This window comes from Amyelois transitella, chromosome 20, assembly GCF_032362555.1.
Source record: "Amyelois transitella isolate CPQ chromosome 20, ilAmyTran1.1, whole genome shotgun sequence".
Classification (NCBI taxonomy): domain Eukaryota; kingdom Metazoa; phylum Arthropoda; class Insecta; order Lepidoptera; family Pyralidae; genus Amyelois; species Amyelois transitella.
Genome location: NC_083523.1, coordinates 6,037,795 through 6,050,553, shown reverse-complemented (window position 1 = coordinate 6,050,553; position 12,759 = coordinate 6,037,795). Strand labels below are relative to the sequence as shown.

Genomic DNA, 12,759 nt, shown 5'->3' with positions numbered 1-12,759 from the left:
CATTGACAGCATTGATTTATTAACGTAGGGTTGCTACTTAATGCTTCTTTTACGATGTATTGATTTTACGCTACAAAATTAATGATGTGTTGTATATTTTGTTTACGTAACTGAAATATATCATTAAATAACTAGTACTAGGAAAGCAAATATTTAATAAAAACACTCACCGGCCACGTGAAATCGAAGGGAAACACGATGGGATTACTAAATCCTTCCACATTGAGGTTGGGAACATCCAATGAATTTCCACCCAACACTGGTGTTGTGATATCACCGAACGTACACGGTGACGTTGTATCGATATTAGCTTGATAAATCTTGAGGCACACGCGGAATTTAGTCCTGCACGGCGCCAAACAAGGCGCATCACTACTTGAGGAACCATCACAGCACTGCCCACTACTTAACCTACCCAGTGAGTTCGTAAAACTTTTTATCCTAAGTTCGAAAGAACCAGACGTCAGCACCTGGAATAAAAGAAAAAAATATATTAAAAGAAGATCGTAATTCAAGCTTATGGCAATTTATCAATATTGAAGTGACAGAACAAACAGCAGTACAGCTTTTAACACCCCCAAGATGTATAATCCTCAAACAAACTATTTGCACAACTGTCCAAGCGATCGATCCCGTTGAGACATTAACGGTCTCACTGGACACAGTTTATGTAGGTCGTCAAAAATGGGGTTGCGGGCTCATATGGGGTGACTGCACGCAGTGACACCCCTAACCTGAATTAAAATTCGAACACTGCTATTCCATATATATGTAGTGAATTTTGAAATAGGAAGGCTGACAATAATTACAACTAACGCGCGACTCAACAATTTCACTACATGCCAGTACTAAAATCCAATAATTTATAATCGATCTGTTGACAGATAAGCAGTAGTCCAACTAAAATAGACAGCGTTTTTTACCGTCTACGAATAATAATAACTTGTTTTTGTTGCCCCCAGGGTGGTATAACCCTTATATTAATGAAAGAATGTGCAGTTGGTCGTATTGTATGAGGGGTCAACTAGTTTCAAAGCTAATGCATGCGCAAGAGAATGCACCTAAGAATATTATGAATAAATAAGCATCTTACGTTCTCTATTACTTGAACTGAATTTGTAAGGCATACTTAATCGATATTTTTTTAAATATTAAAGTTATGTTCGTAGAATTGAAATCGTATTTATACGGCATCGGAAGGAAGTGGTAGTATTAAGTTATGGCGTTCATGTCTTGGCAAATCATTACCGGACTCCTTTATAATAAACCCGTGGAGGTGTGTGCGTCCGTCGTATGTACGAATAATAATAATAAAAAAAATTGTTTCCTGCTTGCTTTCGATCTAATTGATAATTTGTTTCAGTGTGCCATAATAAATTACTTACATAAGTGTTTCCTATGGTCCTCATTAAACCTGTACGTGATACGAATAATGAAATGATTCCGATAACTCACTCGGATCGACTTGTCTCGACTCTTTTTTTTTAATAAAACAATAAGGAAGCAAGTGTGAATTCCCACGCTTAATCAGATTTATCTTGTTAACCTGTCATAAGTCTACTGAGAGAAAGGTAACTAAGCACAATGAACCATTCAAGACGGTGTCTTATCTGTTTAGCGACGGTGAGTCTGATGTCAAACCTTTACCCCCGTTTAAACATAAATGCGGTAAAAAATACACCAGATTTCACTGACTTCCTGCCAAGACTGTAGGGGTTGTCAGACGTCGAACTGAACGCGCAAAACTAGCTAGCCTCTCCTTCTAACAGTAAGAAACAGAGCAAGACAGAACTCTTCCTCTTCACACATCTACGTGGTTACAAACGCCAGGTAGGTGCGGCACAAAAAATGAACCAAAAAACGACGTACGGACACTCTAAACATCCCCTTTTTTGTTGATGTATTGTTTATACGAGTTATAGTAGCATCGATCTTGATGGATTGTGGCTTACCGTAAAATAAATTGCTTTAATTAATTAATACTTACAAAAAAGCCTTAAATTTACGATTCTGTAATAATATTATTATAAGGTAAAAAAAAATACTGTCGGACGTATGCGAGGCGGAAGATCTAGCCTCGGGCCGGCTACAAAGTAACAATTAAATAATACTTACGGACTACCGAATAATTTGTGTTTTAAAATGTCTTCAGGCTGTTTGACGCGATGACTGTCTGATTGATGCGAGCTTCGCTTAAAAAGCTACTAGCATTTGTCTCTGACCATTCATTAAATTTATTTGAAAAAAGAACAGCAGGAACTTATTTCAGTTATGTTCATGTTGGTAGTGACCTGGGTGATTTTTTGTCTATGTTACGTTTATTTTGTTAAATACAAATGTAATATTAATAGTTTCCTTTTTTTTGTTTTATTGGCCCATATTTAGAAAAAGAGATAATAAGGAGTAATAATGTGAACTGAACACCATTGTATGTAAGGCAACAGAGTAAACACTCGTTCCAGTCGGCAGGTTGAGCGCAAGTCTAAAAATAACACAAATAATGAAACACAGGGGAATGTTTTTCATCTCGGTCGCTATAAGTACATGCGCGAAATGTGTTAAAATAAACACCCAAACAGTCTTTTAATAGAACGACGTTGTGGCCAGTGCATTTAATTCCAAATACAAAATTTAAATTTAGAATCCACGTATGATTTTTTTTTATCAGTCAGTTGAGTAGGCAGTATTATTTTGATTACGTTTTACCGCACTCTACAGTTGAACACATGCCGCGAAGCTGTAACATTTTAAAAATAGAAGACGTGAAATTATTTATTGCTCTGCAAATTAGTAGTTTTTAAATTTGGTCTCTACTAATAGTTTAAACAGAAGAGGGGACATATGTCAGGTCTGCTATATACGGATTGGCAACAAAGGAGAGTCCCATTTCAAAGAATGTCTTTAAAGGAGTCTCTTCTTAAAAGGAACAAAACATACAGAAATTCGGTTTGGTGCGACAAAAGTTGCGATCTCTTTGTTGTTTAACTTCTGGCAGCTGCGCTTTTACAAAAGAAACATACGACTCGAGGTTGGAATTTGAAATTAACGGGGAATCGTAATACTCTGCAGAGGCCATAGATTGCTTGGAACTTATATGGAAAGCGCATAATAAGGTATTTTGCGGTTATTTAAGCGTGTTGCACAAGCGAATTGGGATTTCGTGCGTCGGTGTACGCGGTGAAGACAGAGTCGTGTTTTATGCTATCCTATTGCTAGATCAGGAATCGTTTTACAATTTTGCCTATATTTAAATTATTTGAATGTAAAGGGAAATTAAACCAACCTTAATTTATTGTTTTCAAAACGTAACTGCATTTTATTAAAGAACCAAATTTCATGTGTTTCGAGTTGAGAGAGAGAGTTCAGGAAATTTCATCTGATTGGCATTTGGCAGAAAATAAAATGAATGCCACAAAATTTAATTTTTAGGCCTAAATAAACAAACAAAATAAAAAAACTTTGAAGGCAGTAATGCAAAAAATTAAAAGTTGAAAAGGGTGAACATTCGACGTGAAATATAATTTCAATGCGTACATGAGATCATGTATTGCACCGCAATTCATTGCAATTGCTGCATTATGAAACCAGAATTAGAGAATTAGGTAGAAACGACCAGTAAATCACTGCACTTTCGAGCGAATCACGGACAAATTGTTAGATTATGTGAAATCTCCGTGATTAGCTTTATCTAATAAATGGGTAAATATTCATTCAAAAAGCGATAATAGATGATAAAAATAACAACTTCTAAAACTTAAGAAAGCGAAATGTGTAATTAATGTGCGACCATTACTTAGTTTGCACTTAACACCCACATTAGGCAATTATTTAGCACGTTTGTTTGCGCTTGCGTATTCATAACTGTCAAATCGGCCTTAACTTTCGACCTACGTGCCATCAGAAGCCCTAGTCATCTCCGAAACACGCCTGAAATGTTTTGAAACCCACGCAGACGCCAGCATACCTGACACATTTACCCATTTAGGAATTTAATAACTTAGACAGTCAACACTAAACAATGGAACCTTAAATTAGAAGGTTACTGTCGGAATTATAATGAACTTATAATAAATTACGAAACGCAATTCGATAATAAATCTTCACTAACTGGAATCGATTTTTTATCGATGGATACTCCGATTTATGATTTTAGATTATGTAGATTCGATTTACACTTGGAATTTGTACGTTGTATTATTTATTTTCTTTTTATAGTCAGTGACATGAATCAATTTTTTGTTGTGAATTATTTCTAAGACTGTTGCTTGTCAACTAAGACATAAATTTACAGATATGACTGGATACTTATATAAATTATTTATGAAACAGTCCCGACTTCCCAGTGCATCCAGTTTGGCTACATTGCGTAATCAGTCTGATCAATGATCCTGGCCGCCATTTTGCTTTTTTACCTTGTAATTAACGTCCGGTAGGAATAAAATTGAATTGAAAGAAACACTAAGTGAAAAGGAACGGAGACGTCAGCCATCGACAATAGATGTTCATAGTGTTGTGACGAGCACGTCATTTGTAACATGTCACATATTATTTGTTTGTATCGAGTTCTTTTTTGTGATTTGGAGAAGCACGTTCTACATACTATTACATGCTCCTAAACACAATGAGACGTTTCTCATAGTTAAGCCGTTAAAACCAACGATTATACGGATTTCGTACAGAGTTGTTTTATAATTGAGTCGGTTCTCATAGAACAAAAACCTTTTTTGGACAATGGACAAAATTATAACAGGGTAAGACCGACCGTTAGGGAGTTTCACATACTTAAATGCTTATTGCTACTAACATGACATATGACGATTAATTATTATTGTGCTATTGTGAAAATCCGTGCGACTACATACGAAATGACTTTGAGACGGCAGGTGGTATGTCCATTGGGACTATTTATCTTGATTGCTGAGAAAATTTTGTGAAATCGAGTATTGTACTTAGGTGTTTCAGGGTCTGGCATTTAATGTAAATTGTATCTAGTTATACTGGAAAGTACTCGTAATACATCAAGTAGGTACAAAGAAAATAAAGCCGTTACACATACGAGGATTTCTTTCGTAAATTATATAGCTAATGGGATGTCGTTGTAATTAACTCTAGGTATTATATATTAACAAACAAAATAGTGTAAAATAACTGTGTGTACTAAGTTTATTATGACGATTCTAGCAATAAAACCGACCATTAAAGCAGCCAGTTAACAGCGACAACCAACTCATGACACCGAATTGAACTTTAAATCATCGTGGAGGCAATTAGAAATCGTGTACAGAGTAAATTATGAAAAACGCAGATGCTGTTCGTCTTAAGAGGCATTAAGGAGTGCACCTGCTGCGCTTATGTGGAACACAGCGAATCGACTAACACGAATATCGATACCAACCGAATACGATTATATCACAAATCATAACGCAATCATACACGCTCTACACTATTTAACGTTCCATGCGAGCTATGACATGTTATGTCCTAGATATGCGTCAGGTAGACGCCTGTACTTAATCAAGAAATAGAATGTTACCAGTTGCCGTTCAGTAACACAAATGGATAAGCAATTAATTAATAATAATGCCTTTTTATGGCATCAGATATACAACTGCACGAATGCGTAAACGATTGCATCCTTAATTTCTCGGCGATCCACACGCTACCAAGAAGAAAATCAACCGTCAGGTGAATTATTTATTTTAAATTGGAAATTATTATTGCGGTCGGGAGCAGACGTGTTTCCGATGCCGTTTCCGACCACCGCTTCAATGATCAGATCACGCAATTTGTTTTTCGAACGCGATCTGAGAAAGGGCTAAGTGGGATGCCACTGGTTGCTTGCACGTGGGGATCAAAAAAGTAAAAATATGCGGACACCGATTCCTGCGGATGTGCCTATCGAGTATAAAGAATCGAGTGGACCGATCGGTGGACAATTACATCAATGCACGATGATCGTCACGTAGACAGGACCAGCCCCGGGGCGAGACAAACCTGTTTGGTGTGGTGGTGCGCAAAATACCGTTTTTTTATGGAACAACGCGACTTCATTCATAATGTATTATAGCGCCTTGAAAACTCACACGCATACACACGAACTATAAATATAGAAGATACTCAAGCTAGTCACGACTATGAGATGCTGCGATTATGGACAAACGTTTACTTTAACCTGACTAGCGTGATAAAACAGTAAAATAATTCATATCTTTGAAACAAAGAGATGATACAAGGGTACGAAAATGTAAAGGATAAACCTCGTGATGGCCAATCGATTCCCGATCCCGACACACCGTCGCACACGAACGAGTTTTTAATATTCGTATGTATGTGCAGTGCATTGGTGTTTGTTAATAACGGTACGTTTGCGAACACATTAATGCAAAAGCATAAGTGATCGTTTGCCCTGCGCAAACGCATACGTTGGGGATAGATCCCTCGCAATTTGCTATTGGAGACTAGTAAAACGATGCGGGAGAACAAAAAAGTCAACTCGACTAAGTATCGATTTTTTTATTGAGGGCTAGCATTTTTGAAGGGATCAAATGCTGACATTTTTACAAGTTTGAAAAATGTTTCTGAATTCCGATATCAGTATGAATTTATGAATGAATTATGTAAACAATAATTTTGGAACCACGTAGTTCCCTATCTGTCTAGGTATTTTATGTTAGTAGGAAGGTAGGTATATACTCTATTAATTCTTCATGGGTAAGACTTAAATTAATCGATTTTTAGATTAATCATGCACGAAGCCCGATGTAAATCAAGATGTTACCATACCTATGTTCTTGTTGCTAAGATAAATAAACAACTGTAGCTGAGTGTTCAACCGATTGATAGTAGGTAAAATGAACAAAACTCATTGATTGATTGATTTATAGGTAGGTAGGTACTGTTCGAATCGACTAAGTTATGCGGTTAATTGTTATGCTAAAAGAAAGAGTGTACGTACGATAGCATGTCAGCACGAATCTATTCAAAGTTCAAGTTAGCCGGGAACAGCCCTTAAGTAACCTTGGCCAGTTCACAGGGCAATGACCGCAAATCTCTGAAGGTATTCTGATTGGATGTTACTTTGCAATTAGTTACCTAATTGTTTACATTGCCAACGATTAACTAAAGATTAGTAACAGTCCGTAAACGAAAGGGTTCCGCGGTGTTAACTAGACCGGACTACTAACCCTGCCCGAAATATCTCGCCTTCAGTCGTCTGGAGCGGTTATTCCTGTCTCTCCAGCCGTCGCGGATTCGCCTCTTTGGGCATCAACTTCTCCGTCTCGAAGGCTCGGAATGCATCTAATTTTAAAGCGAAGAGGCTCGCGACCTAGCTGACCCCGCGCGCCGGCCGTATTAAAACCTGAACTTTCTTTATAACTATGTACCTACTTCGTCTATGTTTGCTCGGCAAACGTATTGAACACACACAAGCGAGTCCTCGGCCGGCGAAGCGCCCGGTCACGACTCCGGCGGTTCACCTAACCTACACCCTCGCTCCTAACTATATCCAGGACAATCTGCTAAGCCGGCGCACTCGTGGGAAAGTGACGCTCGTGTAATGCAATGCAGAACGACCTCGCGCCTACTGCCGCCGGCTTGTATTCGATGTTTATACTCGAGATCTATGCGAATGCAAACCTTTCATTTGGCAAGACGTGTGAAACATAAACAAAAGGGAATTCGCGGTTTTTGGTGTCGGTTTCAGTACCTGGGGTAGAAACCCTAGCAGGGCGATGAGCACCGCGGGGGCGCGCATGCTGGCGCAGCCAGGCTAGCGGCGCCGGGGCATATATGTCGGGTCCAAGGCCCGCCGGTCGTCAGCACTTTACAGATCCGCAGTAATCCATCACTCGCACAAATTTGCACTGAGCGTTTCACTCAAGTCACACAGCACAACAATCGAGATGTCACTGGTTGCTCATCGGCAAAGTAACCGGTCGCGGGAGTACACTACGTTCGAAACGCGCGCGTCGCGTGTAGCGATGTGTAGGAGCCGTAACTACGTGTGTTCATGTCAAAGCGCGATCGCAAACTGAGGGTGCGGGAGCGGGCAGGCAGCGCGCACCTGGCGAGCGCTACGGTGGCCGTCCAGAGATGGCGCTGCACGGCGCATCTGCCTGCCGGCCGGCGCTCCTCGCCGCCCGCCGCGCCCCGCTTTGCCAGCCAACCAGAAAATACACGGAAAACAGGCGTCTTGTGTTGTGTACGCGAACACGTGCCCATATGTAAAAACTTCGGAGAAGAATCGAGCAATATGCGGTTTCTAAAGAGGCATTTGCTGATGCTATCTTGGATTATGTTTTGTCGTAAAATATTAGAATGAGTAACGACTCATTCTAATATTTTACAGATAGGTAGTTGCTGAAAACACGAGGCATTCTTATTTGAATAACCATGAACTTGTTTTGATAAATATTGGATCTTTGATTTCTTCATAAAGCAAACTAAATTATCCAGTTTATACCTAACCCGCCCATGTAAACTGATCTACGAATGTTTGAATGAATGGACTCATTATCTCCGTCTAGGTAGTTAAAAATACATAATAGGTACTCCTAAAGAGCTAAGCAAAGCACGCGCGTAAAACCACCATTAATGAAAAGTGTATGAAACGAGCGCTGATCACCGCTGCATCTTGGTTGAGACCAAAAAACTGTAAATTTTTGTATAACATACCTATTTAAATTAATTACTTACCTACTTTATTACACAGTTAATTATGAACTTTTTTACAAGATTTTTAATTTGTATGTCTACTTGTACACAATAAATGTTTGCAACATCTGAAAGGGTAAATATGAAGATCTGGTATACATATAAATTTAAGACCTTGTTGACCTCATATTATGCAAATAAAAGTTTGAATTTGAATTTGAAGATATATTTTATTCTATTTCACTGATGTAAACTATAAATCAAACATGTAAAATAAGACGAGATTTGGAAGACACATCCAATCAAAAGAATAATATTGATTTAAACTTTACATAGGTGCAATATAAGGTAAGTACCTATATTGGCATGGTCTTTAAAAAAATTGCTCGGGGAAGCGGAAGGCCCACATTAGATTTTAATGGCCTGCAGTGTATCGCGTGATAAGACTGTAGGTGCTCTATGCAAATTCAATGAAACTCCAAAGGGCACTTATCTGGCAGCTGCATAAAGAATGATTTTATGTTCTTGTTAAATATCGTCCCTAAGCTTGGTTGATTCTCATTGGGTCTAATAGATTTGACCCCCAAATGGTTGCAGAAAATACCTAATAATTATCATTATCATATATATCATACATATCATTATCATTTTACAAAGTCATAGTTTTTTTTCTGTCTGTGTATATATGCGCTAATTACGAAAAGTGGTGGACGGATTTTGTTCCTGTTTGAAATTTTGGGAAGAGGGTTTACTGAGGAAGGTTAATTTTTATAAATGCTACCCGTGCGAAGCCGGGGCGGCTCGAGAGTATAATATATTTTATTCTAGTTTTTGCTTTCAATTGAAAAAGACGCATATTTTTCTTTAAAAAATTTATTTCTAAAAATAGAATATATCTTTTTTTATTTCCAACTAAACTCTATTTGAAAATACTTATATCTTTTTGTTTTAAATTTACCTCCAATTTTTATATGAACTATTTTTTCATTGATTAAATAAAATTGTTAATCATCAGTCAAATTGTTAATGTCAGCATCTTACTTTAAATTAGTTGAAAAATTTGCATATACCTGTCGATGATCAAATATGTTAATATCAGAGTTATTGTATTAATCGTTGATCTATAAATATTCTTTTCAAGCGGGACGAATGCACCAGTTGCAAGGGAATAAACCCATAATTTGTGCATCGGAAACATACCCCGTCGCTGTAGGCTGATAGAAATTCAGGTAGCCAATGAAGTTCCTTACCCGCGGCTATGCTCGCGTGCGTTGCTTCGAATAAAAACTAAATTACGTTATAATCTAGAAAACTATAGTTAAGGAAAAAATATCGTTTCAAGTTTGCATTTCGTTCTGCGATCTAAATTAAATTGTTGATTGGCTTAGGTAAATTGAACAGATTAAAATTAATTACTACATACACGTCACGTCATTGTTCAGTACGGGGAGGACAGAGCGGCTTGCGATATTTGTAATGAAAGACATTAATGCCAATTTAGTACCTACGCTTGTCTGTGACACCGGAGGTCCCGGAATCGAATCCCGGCCGGGGCATGATGAGAAAATAACTTTTTCTGATTGGTCTGGATCTTCGATGTTTATCTTTATACGTATTTATTATAAAATATAGTATATTTGAGTTAGTAATCTCGTAACACAAGGTCTCAAACTTACTTCGAGGCTAACTCAATCTGTGTAATTTGTCCCGTAGGTATATATTTATTTATTAATCCTAATGGATAAATACTTTCAAACTAGCGAACTCGGGCCAAAGTCTAGTAGACAATGCAATGAGATCATATACTTTTTAGTTCGTGATCGTAAAAACTGATTACACGACATTACCTACGGAACGGCCCACTTTTATTGGTCGGCCTGGCCACGCCTAGTAGGACCTTGTTTGTTATGTCAGGTCTTACTCATAGTTTTGTCATCTGGTGTCACAATAGATACTTAATTTAAACTTATTACTAGCTATTAAAGCTTTCATCTTCTGGCTATAGTCCAAGTTACATCCTAATCACCCTGTATAAGAGCCCGGTGTATGCCTTTGCCTATGGACTGTGATTATTGCTACTTTAGTACGTCTGCGTAAAACGAGACGTCGCCGTGGCAAATTTGGGAAATCTTTTCTAATTTGTTGAACTTTTTTTAAGTTGTTTTGATATAGGTATGTATACATCTCCCAAATTAATAGGTATTTGATTAGGTATAAGATTGAATGATAAAATTAAGATTTAAATAAATAGTGACACAACCTGTCACTATAGAAATAAGAATTTATTCCCTTAGTCGCCTTTTACGACATCTTAATAGTCAATGAAAGTAAAGGCTTATGAACTTGGGATTCTTTTAGACGATACTACTTACAATTTATAGAAATTATATTTTATTGATAGCATATAAATCAGTTTATTACTAAGCCAAGATAAATATTTGGATTACGTTTGTTTGTTGTGGATGTGTTTAAAAGTGTGCCACAGCACACACACTATGTTTTTCTTTGCTACTAGAACGGCATGGACGCTATCTTTTAGTTATCTCTTACCAAATTGTATAATTCAACACTTCCCAACACTTTTTCACACATTCAAAACAAATTATACAAAGCAATAATTTTGTATTTACAGAGGGAAAACTACATTCTTTACCGGTAATGTTTTCCGGTCCCGGTGCCTCTTCGGACAGGTTCTAATTTGAACATAATACATTAATTAGTGTACAGAATTGGTCATGGCTCGCCTCTGGCGAGGAGCCGTTTTGACCATGGTCAAAAAGCCCGGATCGGGTATTAAGGTTTTTACACGAAGCGACACCCATCTGACCTTTGTAGGGAAACTAAAACCATTATTCCTCACGATAAATTACCGCAAGAGCATCGGTTAGCACGAAAACTAAGGTACGTAGCCCGGAAAAGAGTCATTGTCATTAGTCTTATCAAATCCCAGCTCCTCTCCAGGAACTAGGGGTTAGCCCTACATCCTGGTGAATAGTCGCTAACGTTGAAAGAGCCTTATATTCTCTCCCTCTTTTATGTGCAGTAAATTAAGATTAATTTCATATTGCCTTATGAAAGTTCTCAAATGATAAAATTCTTACGTCGTCGACCATCTTTTTTAAGTGTCAGTTCTATACTTTCCATGTTTTTCATCTCAGCTATCGATCGTCCGATTTCTTCGATATAATTAGTAGATAAGGCATCTGCAATTTAACCGGATTAAGGTTAATGTCAAGTACAAACAACTTAGAATAACGTGTTTTATTAGACAAGTGGTTTTTTTTAATGTCGTGATAGTGAAACAGCAGTCAAGTATAAGCTATTGCATTCTTGAGATAGTTTTGTAAAGTTATATTTTCTCTAGGTTTATAGTAGGTTTATAATCTGTGCCCCCTGGTGTATCCAGCTAGACTGACCGTCAGGCTTTGCTGGGCTGGGTGTGGTACCAATGTTCATGTTCATATACATGAACATTGGTACACATAGATTTGCTCTAGGATTATTTTGATGCTATAGGCATCCTCCAAAACCATTAGAATATTGCAAAGTAATCTTGTTTCAGATGGGGAAAAATGTAAATTCGAGAAATTAAGCTGTAAGTTACTATTTACAATATATAAGTTATTTACCTAACTTACACGCATTTAAATATTCAGTGTTCTACATGTGGTACAATTTAAGACTGTAAACCAAATAAATAAAAGATGCATGTCTTTAAGCGTACTCTCAATTCGCGTGGATTTTAGTAATAAACATTAGATTAAACAAAGGAAATCACACATGTATCAACCACGCCCTGCGCAGCGTGTGTCCGTGACATACAAACAAATAAACTTATAATATTCTTTTGTAAATGTGCTGAACCCTGATAATGAGCTGCTGTATATGGTTACACATTTGGTTGCCTAACTATGCAAGTTCCATAACTGTAACGGGATTGGTTAGCAATAAAACTAATGAACGTAACCCGGAAAATATTCATTGGCGCAAGCAGTAGATCGATTATGCACCTGTGCATTTGTTTTTAGTTGGCTACTTCAAGCGTCGCCTTTAATTCTCTTTCTCATTTACCAATCATGATACAAGCTGGGTCAAAATCTCCTG

General features: G+C 37.5%; 1 protein-coding gene across 1 annotated transcript in view; it reads right to left on the bottom strand.

The window, feature by feature from the left end:
* The window catches only part of LOC106131666 (neurogenic locus protein delta), a 34,518-nt gene extending 26,500 nt beyond the window's left edge, over window positions 1-8,018 (bottom strand). The window contains exons 1-2 of the mRNA XM_013330836.2: window positions 7,709-8,018; window positions 171-470 (exon numbers count right to left, since the gene is read on the bottom strand). Coding sequence (XP_013186290.1) covers window positions 171-470; window positions 7,709-7,756 — 348 coding nt within the window. The 5' untranslated portion in view covers window positions 7,757-8,018. The remainder of the gene's footprint in view (window positions 1-170; window positions 471-7,708) is intronic.
* Between the last annotated feature and the right edge of the window lie 4,741 nt (window positions 8,019-12,759).